Here is a 24,748-nt window from a genome sequence, read left to right on the forward strand (position 1 = left end):
TTGCTGCAATCTTATCTACATGCAATATGAAGATAAAATGTTAATTATACCTAAGAGTGAATGGTGTTTATAAATAAAATAGATTCAGAATTCAAGTTTTTTTTGTTCATTTAGTGCACCAAATATTGTAATAAAAAGTGAACAAAAAGTCATGTGTATCATAAAATGGTACCAAGAATAGTATCAATGAAAAGAAAATTACAGCTTCTTATGCAAAAAAAATAATCCCTCATTCAGTTTCATTGATGGAAAATTGTAAAACAGGTCTTTCACTATATGGCAACACAAAATTAAGTGAAGTCTTTATACTGAGTGTATTTACTGTACAAAAAAAATCTAAATAAAACTATTTAAATTTGTTATCAGAAAATTTGCACTGAATTACAGAAGAAAGTTAACACTTTACTTGGGCAGTACAATAGGTATCATAAAATTTTAACTCCAAAAAAACAGGGGCAGAATTGCGGTTTTATTTACCGTATATACTCGAGTATAAGCCGAGATTTTCAGCCCGTTTTTGGGGGCTGAAAGTCCCCCTCTTGGCTTATACTCGAGTCATACCCAGGGGTCGGCAGGGGAGGGGGAGTGGGGGCTGTCTAATTATACTCACCTGCTCCTGGCGCGGTCCCTGCACATCTTTTCCCCGGCGCCGGCAGCTTCTTCCTGTACTGAGCGGTCACATGGTACCGCTCATTACAGTAATGAATATGCGGCTCCACCTCCCATAAGGGTGGAGCCGCATATTCATTACTGTAATGAGCGGTACCATGTGACCGCTCAGTACAGGAAGAGGCTGCCGGCACCGGGGAAAAGACGTGCAGGGACCGCGCCAGGAGCAGGTGAGTATAACGGGGAGGGGAGCGCTGCGCGATATTCACCTGCTCCCGGTTCCAGCTGCCGCTCTGTCTTCAGCATCTTCTGCAGTGACGCTCAGGTCAGAGGGCGCGGTGACGTGGTTAGTGCGCGCCCTCTGCCTGAACGTCAGTGCAGAAGACGCTGAAGATGGAGCAGCGCCAGAACGAAGTCAGGTGAATATTGAAAGTGCCAGGGGCCTGAGCGACGGAGAGGTGAGTATGTGCTTTTTTTTTTTTTTTCGCAGCAACAGCAAATGGGGCAAGTGTCTGTATAGAGCATCTTTTGGGGCCATAACGTTTGTGCAGCACTATAATGTGGCAAATATCTGTATGGAGCATCTATGGGGCCATAACGTTTGTGCAGCACTATATGGGGCAAGTGTCTGTATAAAGCATCTTATGGGGCCGTAACGTTTGTGCAGCACTATAATGGGGCAAGTGTCTGTATAGAGCATCTTATGGGGCCATAACGTTTGTGCAGCACTTATACTCGAGTATATACGGTATGTTCCTTCCAATATACAGTTGATAAAAGTTTGTTGATGTTACATGTACACCAAAGTGATTTAATTGAAAAATTAGGCCACGCGTACACGTTGAGTATTTGGTGAGTATTTTACCTCAGTATGTGTAAGCCAAAACCAGGAGTGGGTGATAAATACAGAAGTGATGACTTGTTTCTATTCTACTTTTCCTCTGATTGTTCCACCCTGGGCTTTAGCTCACGAATACTTTGGCAAAAACTCACAAAATACTCAACATGTGCATGTGGCCTAACACTAATCTTGCAACATACAAGCCCTCATTATAAAAAATAAAAATGGAATAGTTCCTGGAACACAACAATAAAGAATACAATAAATAATAAAGTAAAGAATAAAATAAATACTTCCCCATGAAGGCTAAAATTGACAGTGATACCAAGGTGTTAAAGAGTAAAGAAGTGATTTTTTTATATTTAGTTATTGATCTGTATTTTCAAAGTTTTAAATCTATATAATATACTTCATTATTACATTTTGGTCATCCTTTTCTCCCAAACTCCATGCTGAAATGGCTGGTTCAGCTGCCTTGTTCATGCACTTAGAATAGATAATTTTAATCATTGATTCCAGTTTAAGCATCTCAGCTCCCTCCATGCCCAGACAGGGAAACTTGTAAATGGTGCCTGAGCATGGTGCAGGGGAGCAGAGAAGATCTCACAGGAGTACTACCAATAACATTATTAACATTTGTGCCTCCCCCAAATTCATTACAAGTCCCTGTCCAGTGTCCTCGTCCCCCCCAATTCATTAAAATTACAAGTCCTCTCTCCCACCCATCCCCAATTCATTACAATTATCCAACCTCTCTCTCATGTCATCTCTCTCCCATAATACACTGCAATTCCATATTCTTTCTCCTACCTCCAACCATATTAATTACAATTACATGTCCTCTCTCCCACCCACACCCCCAATGTCATGTCCTCTCCCCCAATTCATTGCAATTCCATGTCCTCTCTCCTCCCCCTACCCCAATTCATTGCAACTGCATGTCCTTTCCCCCACCTACACATACAATTCAATATAATTTCATATATTCCCTCCCACCCCACCCCCAATTCCTTACAATTTCATGCCCTCTCTCCCACTTACCACAACTCATTGCTATTATATATCCTCTCTATCAATCTCCAGTTCATAACAATTACATGTCCTCTCTTCCAACCTCCAATAATTACAATGCATTCTACCCCTATGTTGAAAAAAAATAAACAAAAGGGAATGACTTGCCTACTTCTCCAGATGATTCCCTACAGCGCCGCTGCTGACTGGGTATGTGCTAAATGACACAGCTATGGCAATTATGTCACCCCTCTGCCTAAGTCATAGAGAAAGCGCTGGTGAGGAATCTGGGAATGACTTCCTGCTTCTACTCTATGACTTGTCGTTTCAGGCTGTGGCGCCAGTGGTGCCGAAAAAGAACTTAATAAGGGTAATCTGGCCATGGGCCTCTCGAACAGGAGCGTAGACTTCTCTTATTGTAATCTCCTCATGCGCAAAACATACAAACTCCTTGCAGATGTTTGTAGAAAAGAATCTGGTACCCCAATGTAAAAAAATAAATCTTGATGTATTATGTACAGTCCAGTAATGTGCAAAAATGTTGTGACGTTTCGGTCAATACAAGCTTAGTTAAACATGCAGTATACAGGCAGAGATAGTCCCTCTAGTATATTGGAGCATTGAGTTATAACCATCATTATAGACATACATGTATATATGTGGTAAGAGTATCATATATATAATAAAAAAAATTAAATATGATGAAAAACATAGAACGCATGTGGCTAGGGCAAGGAGTGAAGATATGGGTATATGGGTACAAAATGTATCCGATGTTCCTGAATAATACTGTAAGTGTTAGGTAGATGATGAAACTGCTTGTGGTAGTCATGTTACGGTGTGGAGGACCTTGACAGTGACCACTGTATGTCACCTTAAGTGCTGGAAGATGAAACATTAAAGGTTATCAATATTAGAGTCATTGGGGTTCTACAAAGTCGATATTCCAAAAATCTGATTGCAGGAAAAATGGCAGTAGAAAACCAATTGAATTCCTGTTCTCATTTTTCTAAAGCCCTTTGATAAATAAAAGTAGTACTGGCACCAGCCTTTTATAAATCTTCCTCTATGTTGTCTGGTTCTATGTACACTTTTATTGTACATCATTACTTACTGTGTAATTGTTTGATGACTGATTTTTGTCTTTACATCCTTTCTCCCTAGATTGCCTGTGCTGTGTTTGCTGCACTTCTCCATTTTTTCTTCTTGGCTGCATTTACGTGGATGTTCCTTGAGGGAGTTCAACTATACATCATGCTGGTTGAGGTCTTTGAAAGTGAAAATTCAAAAAGGAAATATTTCTATCTAGTGGGCTATGGGATGCCTGCTCTTATTGTGTCCGTGTCTGCAGCAGTAGATTATAAAAGTTACGGAACAGATAAAGTGTAAGTAAGATCTAAAAACATTTTTCTTACAGTACATGTTAATTTTTTTTAATTAAAATTTAGAGTTTAATTTATCAACTGTCTCTGTAAGCACAGTGATTATGTAGAGCAATCCTATGAGCAAGGCCTACTTTGTCAGCTCATCCTACATAAACCTCATTGCAGTATTATTATATTTCGGAAATGTATAAAATACATATTTTTCAATAAGCTTTGTTGCTATAAAAATTTACATTTTCTCATGTGTACTTCTTAGAGAAATGGTGTAACTAAATGCCAACACTGATTGTGATGCCACATTACATTATTTCAGAAAGGCCTAGTTGACAAGGTTGAAAAAATGAAATACACAATTGCCCCATAGTAAAGAGAAAATCTCTTCCCTATTCTAAATATCTAACTCAAGATTTGGGCATCAGAATAACCAAAATAAATTTGTCACAGAAATCTAGTTCTCTAGAAATATCCTGAAATCTATTGATTCAAAAAGCTACCTAGTGTTGCTAGTGTGAAGTTTGATACACTGAGCACACGGTTATCTTCACTATCCCCATCTCCTTTCGCTAATGTACATCATGACACACATTACACTGTGTGTGAATAATTATTAGGCAAGTGAATAATTTGACTATATCATCATTTTATGCAGATTTTCCATCTCCAAGCTGGTTAAATGTGAATGATTATTGGATGAAACAGATCAGGTGATGTGCGTTTGTGTAATGAGGGAGGGTGAGGCCTAAGGATATAACACCAAGGTGTGCAACGTTATTAGGCAGCTTGTTTTCCTCAAGCAAAATGGGCCCAAAATAAATTTAACTGACTCTAAAAAGTCAAAAATGTTAAAAAGTCTTACACAGGGATGCAGCACTCTTGAAACTGCTAAGCTATTAGATTGAGATCAAGGAACCATCAAAGTTTTGCTGTACATAGCTAACAGGGTTGCAAAAAACAAATTGAGGAAAAAGTTGCACATTAATTGTCAAAGATTTGAGAAGAATCAAAAATTAAATGGATAGGAACTCATTATCCTCCAGTGCTGTCATATTCCAGAGCTCCCAGAAGTACAAGGTTCTCAGTGCTCAGAAACATGGCCAAAGTAAGGGAGGCTGAAACCTGACCATCACTGAACAAGACACAAGATGGAATGTCAAGACTGGGCCAAGAAATATCTAAAGACAGAATTTTCAAAGATTTTATTGGCTGAGGAGATGACAGTGACTCTTGACAGACCAGATGGATGTGCACTTGGCCTGACCATTAATGAACACAGAACTCCACTTCAACTTAAACACCAACACAGTGGAGGTGGGGAACTGCTATGGGTAGGTATTTTTAAAGTTCAGCTAGTTGAACCTTTTCGGGATGAAAAGAGCCTCAAAGTCGACTTCCAAAATTACTGACAGTTCTTAGAAGACACTTTCCTCAAGCAGAACTACAGGTAAAAGTGTCCACCATTCAAGAAAACCATAAATTGTATGCAGGACAATGCTCCATCACATGTATTGAAGTCTCCACTGCTTCGCATCTCAGTAAAGGCCTTTAAGATGAAAGAATAAGAATAATGACATAGCCTCTTCCTTGACTGACCCAAACACTATTGAGAACTTTTGGGCCCTTATTAAATGGGAAAATGTATGGGTGGCTGTGATTGTTGTTGCCCAAAAAGTTGATTGTCAACAGATTAAGAAACTGACAGACTCCATGGGTGGAAGGCTTATAATTGTTATTGAAAATGAGGTTGGCTTTATTTGTCACTGATGTTTTTTAACCCCTTCACCCCCGGAGCTTTTTCCGTTTTTTCATTTTCGTTTTTCGCTCCCCTCCTTCCCAGAGCCATAACTTTTTTATTTTTCCGTCAATTTGGCCATGTGAGGGCTTATTTTTTGCAGGATGAGTTGTACTTTTGAAGGACATCATTGGTTTTACCATGTCGTGTACTAGAAAACGGGAAAAAAATTCCAAGTGCAGTGAAATTGCAAAAAAAGTGCAATCCCACACTTGTTTTTTGCTTGGCTATTTTTCTAGGTTCACTAAATGCTAAAACTGACCTGCCATTATGATTCTCCAGGTCAGTACGAGTTCATAGACACCTAACATGACTAGGTTATTTTTCACCTAAGTGGTGAAAAAAAATTCCAAACTTTGCAAAAAAAAAAAAATTGCACCATTTTCCGATACTCGTAGCGTCTCCATTTTTCGTGATCTGGGGTCAGGTAAGGGCTTATTTTTTGCGTGCCAAGCTGGCGTTTTTAATCATAGCATTTTGGTGCAGATACGTTCTTTTGATCGCCCGTTATTACATTTTAATGCAATATCGCGGCGACCAAAAAAACGTAATTCTGGTGTTTCGATTTTTTTTCTCATTACGCCATTTAGCGATCAGGTTAACGCTTTTTTTTATTGATAGATCGGGCGATTCTGAACGCGGCGATACCAAATATGTGTAGGTTTGATTTTTTTTTTATTGATTTATTTTGATTGGGGCGAAAGGGGGGTGATTTAAACTTTTATATTTTTTTTTTATTTTTTTCACATTTTTTTTTACTTTTTTTTTTCACTTTTGCCATGCTTCTATAGCCTCCATGGGAGGCTAGAAGCAGGCACAACCCGATCGGCTCTGCTATGTAGCAGCGATCATAAGATCGCTGCTACACAGCAGAATTGCAGGTGTGCTGTGAGCGCCGACCACAGGGTGGCGCTCACAGCTACCGAGGATCAGTAACCATAGAGGTCTCAAGGACCTCTATGGTTACCTTCCTGACACATCGCCGACCCCCGATCATGTGACGGGGGTCGGCGATGACGTCATTTCCGGCCGCCCGGCCGGATGCGGTAGTTAAATGCCGCTGTCTGCGTTTGACAGCGGCATTTAACTAGTTAATGGGCGCGGGCGGATCGCGATTCCGCTCGCGCTCATTGCGCGCACATGTCAGCTGTACAAAACAGCTGACATGTCGCGGCTTTAAGGTGGGCTCGCCGCCGGAGCCCACCTTAAAGCGGGGGTTCTGCCAGCTGACGTACTATTCCGTCAGCTGGCAGAAAGGGGTTAAATATACAAATACATATAGGGATGCAATGTACGGACTGACTACAGATCTCACAAACCTGAAATTATAAAGTTATATATGGCTATGAGGCTATAAGCTTGGGTCAGGAAACCCGTGATCAGTCTGTGCATTCTAGTCCATATATGAAATATATGTTTCTGAACATAGCATTAACCCATGTTCATGGATCTAAACTTGGCTGACTGAAGCTCTAAATTATGACCCCAGAGTAATCTTTGGTAGGTGACTGTCACATTGAAAAAGTGGCAATACTAGAAACAAAGTACAACCATCTGACTGCCCCAGCAGGTACAGCGTGCTGCACCCACTGGCAGCAGCTACCACCCGGTGACCCAATGCCCCGCACAGCATAATCGCTGAGAGCATGAATTCTGTTTTGTCCATGTTAAGTTTCAGAAATCTAGCAGAGAAGAAGGACGAAATAGTGGACAGACATTGAGGGATTCTGGTTAGTAGGGAGGTGATATCTGGTCCAGAGATGTAGATCTGTGTGTCATCAGCATAGAGATGATACTGAAAGCCAAAAGCCAAAGGTTGCTTGGTTCTGTTGGGTTTGCCCTGTTGGGTTTGCCCTGTCAGCTGTTTGTGTGTCCAGTCACCAGCTCCTGTGCTATGGCTCTGCTAAAGTTTCCCCTTGCCAGGAACGGGAGGCAGTTGAAGAGTATATCCAGCCCTTAAGTGTGTGCAGCAGTGCAACAGCTAGCGCCAAGTGTGACCGGCACACTGTTCTTGCTGGCTAGCAATTGATCATTTCACCATCACACAACATAATAATAATAAAGCATTATTTTTGGAGAAACACCTAACAGAACCAAGCTTACTATATAGATACAGTAAGAGAACTGAGCTTACTACATAGATATGGTAACAGAACCCAGCTTTCTACATAAATAAGGTACCGGAACCAATCTTACTATATACTGTAGATACAGGAACAGAGCTAGGTTCAATGCAAAGGAAAGACACCAGAACTACTAAGCTCAATTACCAGCCCATGGAGAGTAGTCAGTTTTGGAGGTGAAGGGGATATTTTCAAAACAACAAGTATATTTAGGTTGTGTAGTTATCATGCAAGATTAGTAAAAGGATGATTTACAGTAAACTCTACAAAGGGGTTATTCTTAAAGGGAACCTGTCAGCAGGAGTGTGCTGAATAACCTACACAAAGTGTCAGATCGGCGCCGTTATACTGATTAAAATGATACCTTGGTTGATGAAATCGGTCTTTTTTTGTAAACTTCAGTTTTTTTTCACCACTTGAATAGAAAAATAAATTATATAACTCTTTGGTATCACCATATTCGTACTGGCATGGAGAATTATGTTGCCTGGTCATTTATATGGCAAAATGAACCCCATAACAGCAAAACCCAAAAAACAATGTATTTACATTTTATCACTACTATGTATGATTAAATTAATGTTTTCACTTAAAACAAGTTTGTGATATGAATATTTTGATGGAAAAATAAAAGTTATTGTTTCTGACAAAAGGAAAAAAAAAGTGCGGTAGTGATGAGGGAGCACTAAATTGCTTGAGTGCTCGGTACTCGAATCGAGCAGGTTGGACACGCGGACGGGCTCATGTTGAATAATGAGTATAATGGAAGTGAATGGGAAACTCCGTAGGCCCTAACAGAAGGGCTTGGGGGTCAGGAACATTGCTGAAATGGTTGTAAACAGTGCTGAAATTGAATGGGAACAACATGGGAAAGATACCTGGATGCATTTCTGACTTCCAGGTCGCTGCTGGGAACAATGTTGTCAGTATTGCCATATTTTTGGGGCTATAAGCTGCACTCCAAATTTTCAGGTGGAAAATAGGGAAAAAAATGTAATGCATTAAATTAGGGTCCGTCTTATAATCCGAATTCAGCTTACCAGCGGGGGCAGCGGCGGTGGTGGAAAACACAGGTGGTGTTCGGAGCTGTGAGTTCCATCCAAGGCTGGTAGAAGAGGGTGCTCGGCAGTGCTTGGTGGTGCAGGTGCTCTGCTGACATTTTATGAAAGCCAGAAGCCCCCGCACTTCCATGGTTTCAATGCAGTGGACATCGGGAAAATGGCTGCCGGAGGTGACGCATGCACAGACTTCGATCTTGGGAGTTGTAATCTCGGTAGACGCACCGCAGATCATCTTTTCCTACCAGCCTGGGTCTTGCAGCATCGCCCCACAGCATCAAACTGCCCAAAAACTCCTCCTCCCAGTCCAGGACCCACCACATCACCCAACTCCTGTCACCCCCCCCCCCCCCCCCCGATAGGCTTACATAAAATGCACTCCCCATTTTTCCTCCAAATTTTGAAAAAAAAGTGCATCTTACGAAAAATGTGGCACTTCACTTTTACAGACTGACAATAAAACATTCAAAGTCGAAAATAAAATTGATTTCATAGGAAAAATGTTAGGAAGCATTTTTTCTTTTATAATGACTTGTATATAAGACAACATTAAAAAAAGAAAACAAAAATGTCTCCAAAATCCCGTAAGAGCCGGTCCGTCTAAAATCACCTATGACTACAGTAGATTATATAGTAGAGGGGGAAATAAAACTACACCCACCAACAGTCACTGGTAAATCTAATTTTAACATTTTACTACCTTATCTGGATAAGTGGTGTGTGTGTGACATGGCCATACACATCCTGTTTAATTTATGAAGGTGGGACTCACAAAGCCTATGCGAGCAATGCAAAAACTGCCAAACATTAGAAGGAAGCGGGATTTCAATTCACCCTGTATTAGACATAAAGGAAGGCCTGAAGCACATTCTGTTAACCCCTTAGTGACAAAGCCAATTTTGTACTTAATGAACAAGCCAATTTTTACAATTCTGACCACTGTCACTTTGTGAGGTTACAGCTCTGGAATGCTTCAATGGATCCCACTATTTCTGATAACATTTTTTCGTGACATATTGTACTTCATTTTAGTGGTAAAATTTCTTCGATGTGACTCGCATTTATTTATGAAAAAAAGGAACTTTGTCAAAAATTTTGAAAATTTTGCAATTTTCAAATTTTTTATTTTGTGCCCTTAAATCAGAGAGTCATATTGCACAAAATAGTTAATAAATGATGTTTCCCACATGTCTACATTACATCAGCACAATTTTTGAAATATATATTTTTTTGTTAGGGTGTTTTAAGGGTTAAAAGTTGACCAGCGATTTCTCATTTTTCCAACAAAATTTACAAAACCATTTTTTTTAGGGACCACCTCACATTTGAAGTGAGTTTGGGGGGGTCAATATAACAGAAAATACCTAAAAGTGACACCATTCTAAAAAAAACTGCACCCCTCAAGGTGCACAAAACCACATTCAAGAAGTTTATTAACCCTTCAGGTACTTCACGAGAACTAAAGCAATGTCGAAGGAAAAAATGAACATTTTACTTTTTTCACAAAAAAAATACTTTGGAACCAAACTTTTTTATTTTCACAAGGGTATCAGGAGAAAATGGACCACAATTTTTGTTGTGCAATTTCTCCTGAGTACGCCTATACCCAGTATGTGGGGGAAAGCCATTGTTTGAGCGCATGGCAGGGCTCAGAAAGGAGGGAGCACCGTTTGACTTTTGGAATGCAAAATTGGCTGAAATCAATGGTGGGCGCCATGCTGCGTTTGGAGACCCCCTGATGTACCTAAACAGTGGAAGCCCCCAATTCTAACTCCATCCCTAACACAGCCTTAACCCCAACCCTAACCCTAACACACCCCTAATCCCAACACTAACCATAACCCTAACCCCAACACCACCCTAACCCCAACAACACTATCCTAACCCAACACAACGCTAACCCCAACCCAGCCATGAATAACGGTGATCGCAGAACTGGGTCGGTAAAACCGACCCGAATCATGTTTTCCGGGGTCTCGGCTACCTTTATTAATGGATAACTTGCGAAATATCTTACATTTTTTACATGGAAAAAACATTTTATAGTTACAAAGTATTTCCCAGTACTGTAATCTTGCTGCTGGACAATGGGAGCAACCACATTCACAACATTGCAGGCTTTCCATAAATTGAACTGACATTCTCAGAGTACTCCAATAACTTAACAGTCTATTGCAGATTATAGAACTACTGAACTCAAGAGGCTCAGGTACTGAGACAGTAACGATTTGGCATTACCAGGTCTCTCTCTCTCTCTGTCTCTCTCTCTCTCTCTCTCTCTCTCTCTCTCTCTCTCTCTATATATATATATATATATATATACAGTACAGACCAAAAGTTTGGACACACCTTCTCATCTAAAGAATTTTCTGTATTTTCATGACTATGAAAATTGTACATTCACACTGAAGGCATCAAAACTATGAATTAACACATGTGGAATTATATACTTAACAAAAAAGTGTGAAACAACTGAAAATGTGTCTTATATTCTAGGTTCTTCAAAGTAGCCACATTTTGCTTTGATGACTGCTTTGCACACTCTTGGCATTCTCTTGATGAGCTTCAAGAGGTAGTCACCGAGAATGGTCTTCCAACAATCTTGAAGGAGTTCCCACTTTTTGGCCCTTTTGCCTTCACTCTGTGGTCCAGCTCACCCCAAACCATCTCGATTGGGTTCAGGTCTGGTGACTGTGGAGGCCAGGTCATCTGGCGTAGCACCCCATCACTCTCCTTCTTGGTCAAATAGCCCTTACACAGCCTGGAGGTGTGTTTGGGGTCATTGTCCTATTGAAAAATAAATGATGGTCCAACTAAACGCAAACCGGATGGAATAGCATGCCGCTGCAAGATGCTGTGGTAGCCATGCTGGTTCAGTACGCCACAAATTTTGAACAAATCCCCAACAGTGTCACCAGCAAAGCACCCCCACACCATCGCACCTCCTCCTCCATGCTTCACGGTGGGAACTAGGCATCCATTCACCTTTTCTGCGTTGCACAAAGACACGGTGGTTGGAGCCAAAGATCTCAAATTTGGACTCATCAGACCAAAGCACAGATTTCCTCTGGTCTAATGTCCATTCCTTGTGTTCTTTAGCCCAAACAAGTCTCTTCTGCTTGTTGCCTATCCTTAGCAGTGGTTTCCTAGCTGCTTTTTTACCATGAAGGCCTGCTGCACAAAGTCTCCTCTTAAGAGTTGTTGTAGAGATGTGTCTGCTGCTAGAACTCTGTGTGGCATTGAACTGGTCTCTAATCTGAGCTGCTGTTAACCTGCGATTTCTGAGGCTGGTGACTCGGATAAACTTATCCTCAGAAGCAGAGGTGACTCCTGGTCTTCCTTTTCTGGGGCGGTCCTCATGTGAGCCAGTTTCTTTGTAGCGCTTGATGGTTTTTGCAACTGCACTTGGGGACACTTTTAAAGTTTTCCCTATTTTTCGGTCTGACCGACTTCATTTCTTAAAGTAATGATGGCCACTCATTTTTCTTTACTTAGCTGCTTTTTTCTTGCCATAATACAAATTGTAACAGTCTATTCAATAGAACTATCAGCTGTGTATCCACCAGACTTCTGCACAACACAACTGATGGTCCCAACCCCATTTATAAGTCAAGAAATCCCACTTATTAAACCTGACAGGGCACACCTGTGAAGTGAAAACCATTTCCGGTAACTACCTCTTGAAGCTCATCAAGAGAATGCCTAGAGTGTGCAAAGCAGTCATCATAGCAAAAGGTGGCTACTTTGAAGAACCTAGAATTTAAGACATATTTTCAGTTGTTTCACACTTTTTTGTTAAGTATATAATTCCACATGTGTTAATTCATAGTTTTGATGCCTTCAGTGTGAATTTACAATTTTCATAGTCATGAAAATACAGAAAAATCTTTACATGAGAATGTGTGTTCAAACTTTTGGTCTGTGCTGTATCTATATATTTAACCCCTTAATCCCATATGACGTACTATCCCGTCAAGGTGACCTGGGACTTAATTCCCAGTGACGGGATAGTACGTCATAGCCGATCGGCCGCGCTCACGGGGGGAGCGCGGCCGATCGCGGCCGGGTGTCAGCTGCCTATCGCTAGTTAGGGTTGGGGCTAAAGTTAGGGTTGGGGCTAAAGTTAGGGTTAGGGTTTGGATTACATTTACGGTTGGGATTAGGGTTGAGATTAGAATTAGGGGTGTAGAAAAAAAATAATTAAACCGCACCCTATGCCCACATGCCTTCCATGGGCTAATGTGTAGCGCACGTCAATGCCAGGGGGTCAGCCCAGCTAAGAAGTCCAATACAAATCCAAAAGGAGAGACAGCGCCACAACGGTCAGTGAAAAATAACTTACATCTTTAATCTGCCCTCTGCGGCGACGTTTTCGGTATAACAACCTTTATCAAGCACTTGCTTGATTTGTATTAGAATTAGGGGTGTGTCAGGGTTAGGGGTGTGGTTAGGGTTACAGTTGGGATTAGGGCTAGGGGTGTGTTTGGATTAGTTTCAGGTAGAATTGGGGAGTTTCCACTGTTTAGGCACATCAGGGGCTCTCCAAATGCGACATGGAGTCCGATCTCAATTCCAGACAATTCTGCGTTGAAAAAGTAAAACAGTGCTCCTTCCCTTCCGAGCTCTCCCTTGCGCCCAAACAGGGGTTTACCCCAACATATGGGGCATCAGCGTACTCGGGACAAATTGGACAACAACTTTTGGGGTCCAAGTTCTCTTGTTATCTCTGGGAAAATAAAAATTTGGGGGGCTAAAAATCATTTTTGTGGGAAAAAAAGGATTTTTTATTTTCACAGCACAGCACTGCGTTGTAAACTGTAGTGAATCACTTGGGGGTTCAAAGTTCTCCCAACACATCTAGATAAGTTCCTTGGGAGGTCTAGTTTCCAATATGGGGTCACTTATGGGGGTTTATACTGTTTGGGTACATCAGGGGCTCTGCAAATGCAACATGACGCCTGCAGACCAATCCATCTAAGTCTGCATTCCAAATGGCGCTCCTTCCCTTCCGAGCTCTGCCATGCGCCCAAACAGTGGTTCCCCCCCACATATGGGGTATCAGCGTACTCAGGACAAATTGGACAACAACTTTTGGGGTCCAATTTATCCTGTTACCCTTGTGAAAATATAAAACTGGGGGCTAAAAAATCATTTTTCTGAAAAAAAAAAAGCATTTTTAGTTTCACGGCTCTGTGTTATAAACTGTAGTGAAACACTTGGGGGTTCAAAGCTCTCAAAACACATCTAGATAAGTTCCTCAGGAGGTCTAGTTTCCAATATGGGGTCACTTGTGGGGGGGTTGTACTGTTTGGGTACATCAGGGGCTCTGCAAATGCAACGTGACGCCTGCAGACCAATCCATCTAAGTCTGCATTCCAAATGGCGCTCCTCCCTTCCGAGCTCTGCCATGCGCCCAAACAGTGGTTCCCCCCACATATGGGGTATCAGCGTACTCAGGACAAATTGGGCAACAACTTTTGGGGTCAAATTTATCCTGTTACCCTTGTGAAAATATAAAACTGGGGGCTAAAAAATCATTTTTCTGAAAAAAAAAAATTTTTTTAGTTTCACGGCTCTGCGTTATAAACTGTAGTGAAACACTTGGGGGTTCAAAGCTGTCAAAACACATCTAGATAAGTTCCTTGGGAGGTCTAGTTTCCAATATGGGGTCACTTATGGGGGTTTATACTGTTTGGGTACATCAGGGGCTCTCCAAACGCGACATGGTGTCCCATCTCAATTCCAGTCAATTTTGCATTGAAAAGTCAAATGGCGCTCCTTCCCTTCCGAGCTCTGCTATGCGCCCAAACAGTGGTTTACCCCCACATATGGGGTATCGTTGTACTTAGGACAAATTGAACAACAACTTTTGTGGTCTAATTTCTTCTCTTACCCTTGGGAAAATAAAAAATTGGGGGTGAAAATATCATTTTTGTGAAAAAATATGATTTTTTATTTTTACGGCTCTGCATTATAAACTTCTGTGAAGCACTTGTTGGGTCAAAGTGCTCACCACACATCTAGATAAGTTCCTTGAGGGGTCTACTTTCCAAAATGGTGTCATTTGTGGGGGGTTTCAATGTTTAGGCACATCAGGGGCTCTCCAAACGCAACATGGCGTCCCATCTCAATTCCAGTCAATTTTGCATTGAAAAGTCAAATGGCGCTCCTTCCCTTCCGAGCTCTGCCATGCACCCAAACAATGGTTTACACCCACATATGGGGTATCAGCGTACTCAGGACAAATTGCACAACAATTTTTGGGGTCCAATTTCTTCTCTTACCCTTGGGAAAATAAAAAATTGGGGGCGAAAAGATCATTTTTGTGAAAAAATATGATTTTTTATTTTTACGGCTCTGCATTATAAACTTCTGTGAAGCACTTCGTGGGTCAAAGTGCTCACCACACATCTAGATAAGTTCCTTAAGGGGTCTACTTTCCAAAATGGTGTCACTTGTGGGGGGTTTCAATGTTTAGGCATATCAGGGGCTCTCCAAACGCAACATGGCGTCCCATCTCAATTCCAGTCAATTTTGCATTGAAAAGTCAAATGGCGCTTCTTCGCTTCCGAGCTCTGTCATGTGCCCAAAAAGTGGTTTACCCCCACATATGGGGTATCGGCGTACTCAGGACAAATTGTACAACATCTTTTGGGGTCCATTTTCTCCTGTTACCCTTGGTAAAATAAAACAAATTGGAGCTGAAGTAAATTTTGTGTGAAAAAAAGTTAAATGTTCATTTTTATTTAAACATTCCAAAAATTCCTGTGAAACACCTGAAGGGTTAATAAACTTCTTGAATGTGGTTTTGAGCACCTTGAGGGGTGCAGTTTTTAGAATAGTGTCACACTTGGTTATTTTCTATCATATAGACCCCTCAAAATGACTTCAAATGAGATGTGGTCCCTAAAAAAAAATGGTGTTGTAAAAATGAGAAATTGCTGGTCAACTTTTAACCCTTATAACTCCCTAACAAAAAAAAATTTTGGTTCCAAAATTGTGCTGATGTAAAGTAGACATGTGGGAAATGTTACTTATTAGGTATTTTGAGTGACATATCTCTGTGATTTAAGGGCATAAAAATTAAAAGTTGGAAAATTGTGAAATTTTCAAAATTTTTGCCAAATTTCCATTTTTTTCACAAATAAACACAAGTTATATCGAATAAATTTTACCACTACCATGAAGTACAATATCTCACGAGAAAACAATGTCAGAATCGCCAAGATCCGTTGAAGCGTTCCAGAGTTATAACCTCATAAAGGGACAGTGGTCAGAATTGTAAAAATTGGCCCGGTCATTAACGTGCAAACCACTCTCGGGGCTTAAGGGGTTAATCTGACATACATTTATGTGCAGAATCTCTTTATCAACTTTATCCCTTGTAGAGTTTGCATTCCAACTTGCAGCTTGGGAAGTTGGGATAGAAATGAATACTTAGCGCCAGTGCAAAATTTGTAATTACCATAATATATTTAATTACCTTTCTTTTTGCACAGAATTCTAACTGAACGATTGTTTCAATATCAATAAAGATACTATTTTTTTTTATTTAATTTCCCTTATTCCTTGGTTTCTTTTTGGCTAGTCTATGAATCATGATATTGGGCCATTAAGCTTTTGGCAGCTTTGTATTATTATTATTATTATTATTTATTGTTATAGCGCCATTTATTCCAGGGCAAACATTAATATGTACTACAGGTATTTTTTTGTAGATTAATTCTTCTTGGGTTCAGAGCCTTTGAGTTCACATTTCAGAGCATCCAACACACCCTTTGCAAAAAGGCATTACTACAAAAATTGCATAGGTGTTACCTCTATGTAGGTGCACCTTGGGCCATACTAGTATTTGTGAAAATGGATAGGGCTAGCACTACGGTAATAAGAATTTTTGTGCTCAGAAGGATAAACCAAACCAAATAGTAAGACAGCCTTCGGCACTGAAGATGAGGCAATTGAATATGAGAATGTTGTTTTGTTGAAAAAATCACTGACAGTGTGAAGATACATATAAGTGATCCCAACGTTTCGGCCAGAGGACTTTATTGAGGAAATCTGTGGTTGAATCCATTGGCGAGTGGAGTGTCCATCTGTGGCACATTGTGATGTGCTCAGTCTTCAACTCCATCAGGTGTCACTGAGAATTTATCATCCCTCTTTTAATAACGTTGCCTCCAAAATTATGATGATTTTTATTTCAGTGTCACACTGATTCCATCTCTTTTCTACTATTGGGTCATTTAATAATTCAAAAGAGTGGAGGATTCTAGATAAATACAGTACATAAGAATCCTCCTAAATCTTGTTTTGCTTGTGTTAGTTTTCTATATTTGTCAGACACTGTAGAAAATAGCTTGTGAATAGTACAATGAACTTGGTTTTTGAAAATGTTTTATATTTTTTTTCCATTTTTTTATTTTGTAGGTGTTGGCTTCGACATGATACTTACTTTATTTGGAGCTTCATCGGACCCGCTACACTGATAATCATGGTAATTATTTTCTTTACTTTATATATGTATTAATTTTCACTGATTTGATTTAAATACTTATTTATAAAAAATAAGTAAAACAATCTATAGAATTTTAGTGGGGCAGGAGCATCTTCTGAAGAGCAATGTACATCAATGCACAGAACTTTGTCATGGGCACAGCAGTTCATCTGTAATTGCATGTGTGTTTAGTACTGCAGCTTTAGTACCATTTGAGTAAATGTGGCTGAGATGCAGTATCAGGCACAGCACAATGTATTAATCAACTGCTGTGCCTGAAGTAATATAGAAGGGGCAATGGCGATCAGAAGATCACTCTGTTAAATGGCTAATGATAGGTCATAAATATCCTTTCCTTAAAGTTCATTTTAGAAGTATTTAGGCTCTTCAATTTAACAGTGCAAATTGTCTCTTCAGAAAGGAAGAGGACTAGAATTCAAGTGCCACCTTTTGGAAGTAGCAATCCTACAAGTCAATATCGACCCTTTAACGAGCCTTGCAATACGACTTAGGATAAAAGCCAAATCAGAATCTCTATTGGCAGACATGGTGTTTCAGGGTATTGTCCTTCATCAGTGCAAAGTACGAGGTCTGTTTTAGCTAGATGAGAGGCTAAGAGTGGGATCTGAGGGATAAGGTTTCTCCTTGTGGAGAGGGACATAAACCCCGGTATGAGGAGATTTAAAGTCTTAAGTCTTAATAACTTAAGTCTCCTCATACCTATACTACACGAGGAATGGCTTAAAAAAACAGAACCAATTATTCACCTGCTGTTAATACGTTCAGATTTATGGAAACCCCAAAGTAAGTGCTCAGTGTAGAGCACCAGATAACTGTGATCCAAAAGGTTATGTAAAATGTTCCTAACAAAAGCTTCAACTCAATCCACAGAAAAGCAAGCCCTCACTTAGGTCCGTCGTCTGTTAACGAAAATATAGGGGGCTTCAACGTTATTGGTAGCACAAAGGCTCTGGAAAAGCTAAATGGCTCCTCACCCTTTAAAAGAAATTCAGCAAATTCTGCACTCCCAAATCCAAATGCCCCCCTCACTTGTGAGTCCCACAATATACCTAAACCACATATATAGTGTCCACATGTGTGGTATTTCTGAGGCAATGAGAGCCCGCCTAACTTACGGGTGCATGTCTCCAGAAGAATGAGCTGGGCATAATGTACTGGTCACTATAAGGTACTGGCTACTATAGCATACTCGTCACAATGTCAGTTTGCAATTTTCACTTGGCAGCGTTCATTGCAGCTTGTTTCCGAAAACTCCCTTAGAGTCAAAATCATCACTACACATGTAGATAAATTACCACAGGGGTATAATTTCCAAAATGGGGTCACTTGAGGGAGGGATTCTGCTCTTCTAGCACTTAGGTGCTCTGTATATGGAGTCCACAAACTATTCTAGGAAAATCTGTGCTCCAGGAGACAAATAACGCTCTGTTCCTCATATGGGGTAGTGCCATGTGCCATGTAGAAATTGTGTGACAAATTATGGTGCCATTTTTACCAACTTCTTGTGTGAAAATGTAAAATCTGGGGCTAAAACAACATTTTTGTGGTAAAAATGTAATAATTTTTTCTTCACTGCCCAATGGTATGAAATTCTGTGACACATCCATGGTGTCAATATGATCCGAACACGAATCTGAATGTGCTATGTTCGGGCAGAATCTGAGTTTGGCGAACATTTTACAAACTAGTTAGCTCATCTCTAGTCCTTATGTATCTGAGAGGTCACATTAATAGAATTCCCAGCAATCTGTCTTACAAACCAGAAACAATATACATAGTGGGTACGGAAAGTATTCAGACCCCTTTAAATTTTTCACTCTTTGTTTCATTGCAGCCATTTGGTAAATTCAAAAAAGTTCATTTTTTTTCTCATTAATGTACACTCTGCACTCCATCCTGACTGAAAAAAACAGAAATGTAGACATTTTTGCATATTTATTAAAAAAGAAAAGCCCTCCATTGTGGCTTGTATACAGGGCTGGCTCCAGGTTTTTGAGGGCCCTGGGCGAAAGTGTCTCAGTGGCCCCCCCCCCTCGTAACACATACCACGATTCATGATGCCCAAATACAGCAGAGAAATATAGGTATAGTACAATGCCAGATTTCACTTCTTACATGAGTGGTAGCTATTGTAAATTCTGCAGTGTATATATACAGGACAGGAGGAGTGGTACTGTACAGTGTATATATACAGGAGTGGTACTGTACAGTGTATATATACAGGAGGAGGGGTACTGTGCAGTGTATATATACAGGAGGAGCGGTACTGTGCAGTGTATATATACAGGAGAGAGGTACTATGCAGTGTATATATAGAGGGGAGTGGTACTGTGCAGTGTATATACAGGGGAGAGGTACTGTGCGGTGTATATATACAGGGGAGAGGTACTGTGCGGTGTATATATACAGGGGAGAGGAACTGTGCGGTGTATATATACAGGGGAGAGGTACTGTGCGGTGTATATATACAGGGGAGAGGTACTGTGCAGGTATCTATACAGGCTGTGCTGGGGGCCTGGGCTGGGCGGCTGCTGTAGTATATATATATATATATATATATGTCAGCTGCAGCCACCCAGCCCATGGCCGCCCCAGGTCACCCAGACTGTCAAAATATACAGCGATAGCATGGCACTCACTCAAGCGCCGGTAGGAGCTCCTCCGGAATCTGCCTGTGCCTGATAAGTTCAGCACTGCACGCAGCCAGCGGCGGGAGAGCAGAGCAGGAGAACGTGTTCTCTCCGCCCACAATGTCACGCTGGCTGTGTCCTTAACCCTGATGTGCCTGGCCCTGCACTGACTGAGAAGATGCTTGTACCAGCGCAAATTGGAATCTATGACTGCATGAGTGGGCCCCCCGTCTCGCCAGGGCCCCGGCACTTGCCCGGGAGCTCCGGGTGCTGACGCCGGCCCTGCTTGTATACCCTACTTGTTTCCCCTATTCTGGGTCCCATATCCTAATGATGTCCTCCATGGTGGCCCTATTGCACTAATTATGTGCCCACTGTGGTCTTCTTCAAATAGCTGTTAAAAAAAGCAATTATGCTGTTCACCCCATTCCCATGACAAGCTGCATTCATGCGGCACAAAACACTGAAGTCATTGCATCTTCTGTGACAGGAGGTTTGACATCTACTGGTGCCAGCTGGTCTCTGTTAGGTAGGCTGGGCAGCCTATATGTGCTGTTCTGAGGATTCGTCGGTTGACAATTACAATGCATGCTCAGTGTTCGCTCACTTCTAACAATGCTATAGTCCTTTGAACGTACAGTGACAGTGTACTCCCTCTCTGAGTCTAATGAGAAGTGACAAGCTAGTAAGAGAGCGCACTGTCAATATGACTTGAAAAGGAGAGAACGTGGCAAGCAGAGAGAGAATAGAGATCAGCCCCCGAAATAGAAGTCACTGATGATGTTCCGTTTCAGAGCGGTGACGTCTGTGTCAGAAGCTGGGCTGGTTCTGCTCTGCTTGCCTGACAAATTTTTAATCGAAGTATATTACAAAAGTGATTACTTTTTTCATTTAAATAGATTAACATTTAAGATGAATTTCAACTTTGGGATTTATTTCCATTCATCAGTAGTGCTACAAGAGTAGCCTTACAATCATATATCTACTGTGATAGGATAATGTTGTTCATAACCTGACTTTGGAGATTTGTTTGTTAACATTTGGAATGTTTCTTTTCCCTTTTAGCTTAATGTAATTTTTCTTGGAATTGCGCTATTTAAAATGTTTCATCATACTGCCATAATGAAACCAGACACTGGTTGCCTTGACAATATCAGGTAAGTTGATCGTTAGTCAGTGTTTATGTCTTTTTTATGTCTTTTTTTTTTTAAATTTTATTTTATTTCACAATGCCTGCTAAGCTGAACAACACACTATTAATGCACCTACTGCAGTTTTAATGTTTGGATATTTTCAAGGAATGGGGGAATCACATACATCTCCGGCCACTTTATTAGGTACACCATGCTAGTAACGGGTTGGACCCCCTTTTGCCTTCAGAACTGCCTCAATTCTTCGTGGCATAGATTCAACAAGGTGCTGGAAGCATTCCTCAGAGATTTTGGTCCATATTGACATGATGGCATCACACAGTTGCCGCAGATTTGTCGGCTGCACATCCCAAAGATGCTCCATACAAGGCAGGATGGATCCATGCTTTCATGTTGTTTACGCCAAATTCTGACCCTACCATCCGAATGTCGCAGCAGAAATCAAGACTCATCAGACCAAGCAACGTTTTCCCAATCTTCTACTGTCCAATTTCGATGAGCTTGTACAAATTGTAGCCTCAGTTTCCTGTTCTTAGCTGAAAGGAGTGGTACCCGGTGTGGTCTTCTGCTGCTGTAGCCCATCTGCCTCAAAGTTCGACGCACTGTGCGTTCAGAGATGCTCTTAGGCCTACCTTGGTTGTAACGGGTGGCGATTTGAGTCACTGTTGCCTTTCTATCAGCTCGAACCAGTCTGCCCATTCTCCTCTGACCTCTGGCATCAACAAGGCATTTCCGCCCACAGAACTGCCGCTCACTGGATTTTTTTTCTTTTTCGGACCATTCTCTGTAAACCCTAGAGATGGTTGTGTGTGAAAATCCCAGTAGATCAGCAGTTTCTGAAATACTCAGACCAGCCCTTCTGGCACCAACAACCATGCCACGTTCAAAGGCACTCAAATCACCTTTCTTCCCCATACTGATGCTCGGTTTGAACTGCAGGAGATTGTCTTGACCATGTCTACATGCCTAAATGCACTGAGTTGCCGCCATGTGATTGGCTGATTAGAAATTAAGTGTTAACAAGAAGTTGGACAGGTGTACCTAATAAAGTGGCCAGTGAGTGTATATATATATATATATATATATATATATATATATATATATATATATATACCCCTGAATAGTCACTGCCAACTCCACAATAACAAAATGAACTATCTGCCATCACCAATTGTTTATGCAGGTTGATTGGGCACAAGTTACAGATACCATATTGCTTAAGGGGTGCAATATATATTATATATTTAATCCAAAAAGTAGGCAGTATTTATAAAAATAAACAAAGATATTACAGAATGGACAAAACAATGCAGTATAAACAATTACATAAAATAAAAATTATAAACAGATGAAATGTACTAAACCTGATGTTACAGGGTTGGCTCTGTCTTTCATGAAGGGAAGCTGCTCGTTTTTTGGGGCTAATGGTACAGAATCACATCGCATTGTGTCTTTCAGGAGTGACAATGTTCATAGTTTGGTATTTTCTTTTATCAACACAAGACACGCCCACAAACCTCCTCTCCGGTGACTCATGACATGGCTGGTCATGGGATGTGGCTGGTCTTCAGAAAATTATGGGATTCCCCAATTCCACGATATCTTCGTCCCTGGAGGTCCCAGGCGTGAGATATCAACATAATATTTCCTATCATGATTTCGCCTTTCTATAGATGGGAAACATGGCATGGATAGCATCAACCATATTATTAGTCTGGTGTTATTGTCTGATATTAGTCTGGATGCGCTGCTGCAACTGCCTAACAATGCAAGACAGTATGCTACGTTCACCATGACGTCAAAAATATATATTTCATAACTGTAGGACCCTTGCTGTTCATAAAAAACATTATTAATAACTGGAATAAAACAATGGAGCCCAAAATAATTTGTTTGTTCTTTGCTCAAGCTGAGGCTAGTGGTAATAGGCTATTTCTACCTGCCATAAATCTATTGTATCCCAAAATTCCTTTGTCAGACCTGCCTGGTCTCCGATCCATCAAACAATCCTTTTTAATTACCTGTTCACATCATGGGGGTGCCCTTGCATCGGGGTCTTGTGGAGGTAATAGTCTTTCTTCAATATTCACTATCCACTATGAAATGGCTTATAGATATTACAATTACATTTTATAGCAGATATATTCACGTGCAACAGATTTGTTGCAGAGATTTCCACAACTATCCTATTCCGGTGATTTTGGTTTGGGTTTGCAGTAATTGATACAGCTACTGCAGAAAGACATACACACCCAAGCCACATACAATAAATGATCAATACGTGTGTTATGTATTATAATTATCAACTGCAATCAGTATCATGATTTATTCAGACCTTATATTGACTAATGGACCAAGTTTCATTCAGACTTTATATTTACAAGTAACAAAGAGCAACTATCACAAAGAATTGCAAGTAATGATGCAAACTATTGACCAAAATATGAGTGTATTCTCTGGTGCTGAATAGCGTTTGTCAAAGATAACAGCCAGCAGGGTCACACAGCTCCCACCGCTGCCACTAAGTGTCAAACATCACAGCCGTGGGGATCCCTCTTCAGCTTCCAATCGTCAGGACAAATACTCAATTGTCTGACAAGTGATGGACGAGACCACGGTGCTACTTCCAATACTAGGCTTGTTATTGGAGAACTAACAGTGAGCGTATGATATTTATATATATATATATACAGTATATATATACACCTCCAATTCCAACTCATCGAATATACACTACCATTCAAAAGTTTAGGGTCACTTAGAAATTTCCTTATTTTTGAAAGAAAAGCACAGTTTTTTTCCAATGAAGCTAATATTAAATGATTCAGAAATGCACTCTATACATTGTTAATGTGGTAAATGACTATGCTAGTTGCAAACGTCTGGTTTGTATCGCAATATCTTCATACAGTAGGTATATAGAGGCCCATTTCCAACAACCATCACTCCAGTGTTCTTATGGTACTTTGTGTTTGCTAACTGTGTAAGAAGGCTAATGGATGGTTAGAATATACTTGAAAACCCTTGTGCAAGTATGTTAGCACAGCTGAAAACAGTTTGGCTGATTAGAAAGCCTATAAACCTGAGCTAGTTGAGAATCTGGAGCATTACATTTGTTGGTTCCATTAAACTCTCAAAATGGCCATAAAAAAAAAGAACTTTCATGTGAACCTCGACAGTCTATTTTTGTTCTTAGAAATGAAGGCTATTCCATGCGAGAAATTGCCAAGAAACTGAAGATTTCCTACAACGGTGTGTACCACTCCCTTCAGAGGAGAGCACAAACAGGTTCTAACCAGAGTAGAAAGAGAAGTGGGAGGCCATGCTGCACAACCGAGCAACAAGACACGTACATTAGAGTCTGTAGTTTGAGAAATCGATACCTGTTATGATCTGGTGGCCTAAGTGCAGCATGAGACGTACTCTGGAGAAGGTGGTACCTGTACTGACCGCAGACCCTGAACTTAACACCGCAACTAGAAGTAGCCGTGGAATGTACCTAGCGCTCCCTAGACATCTCGACACAGCCGGAGGACTAATTACCCCTAGAGATAGAAAAGGGAAAACTATCTTGCCTCAGAGAAAATCCCCAAAGGATAGACAGCCCCCCACAAATATTGACTGTGAGAGGAGAGG

General features: G+C 40.8%; 1 protein-coding gene across 21 annotated transcripts in view; it reads left to right on the forward strand.

Annotated features, from left to right (window-relative positions):
• ADGRL3 (adhesion G protein-coupled receptor L3) overlaps positions 1-24,748 on the forward strand; it is a 1,249,649-nt gene that overhangs the window by 787,865 nt on the left and 437,036 nt on the right. For all 21 annotated transcript variants that reach the window (XR_013217764.1, XM_077272336.1, XM_077272380.1 and 18 more), the window contains 3 exons: positions 3,626-3,846; positions 17,244-17,310; positions 21,027-21,118. Coding sequence is in view for 20 of the 21 variants with exons in the window: in XM_077272336.1 (XP_077128451.1) it covers positions 3,626-3,846; positions 17,244-17,310; positions 21,027-21,118 (380 nt within the window). In the remaining variant the exon portion in view is untranslated. The remainder of the gene's footprint in view (positions 1-3,625; positions 3,847-17,243; positions 17,311-21,026; positions 21,119-24,748) is intronic.

Source organism: Ranitomeya variabilis, chromosome 1 (assembly GCF_051348905.1).
Source record: "Ranitomeya variabilis isolate aRanVar5 chromosome 1, aRanVar5.hap1, whole genome shotgun sequence".
Lineage (NCBI taxonomy): Eukaryota > Metazoa > Chordata > Amphibia > Anura > Dendrobatidae > Ranitomeya > Ranitomeya variabilis.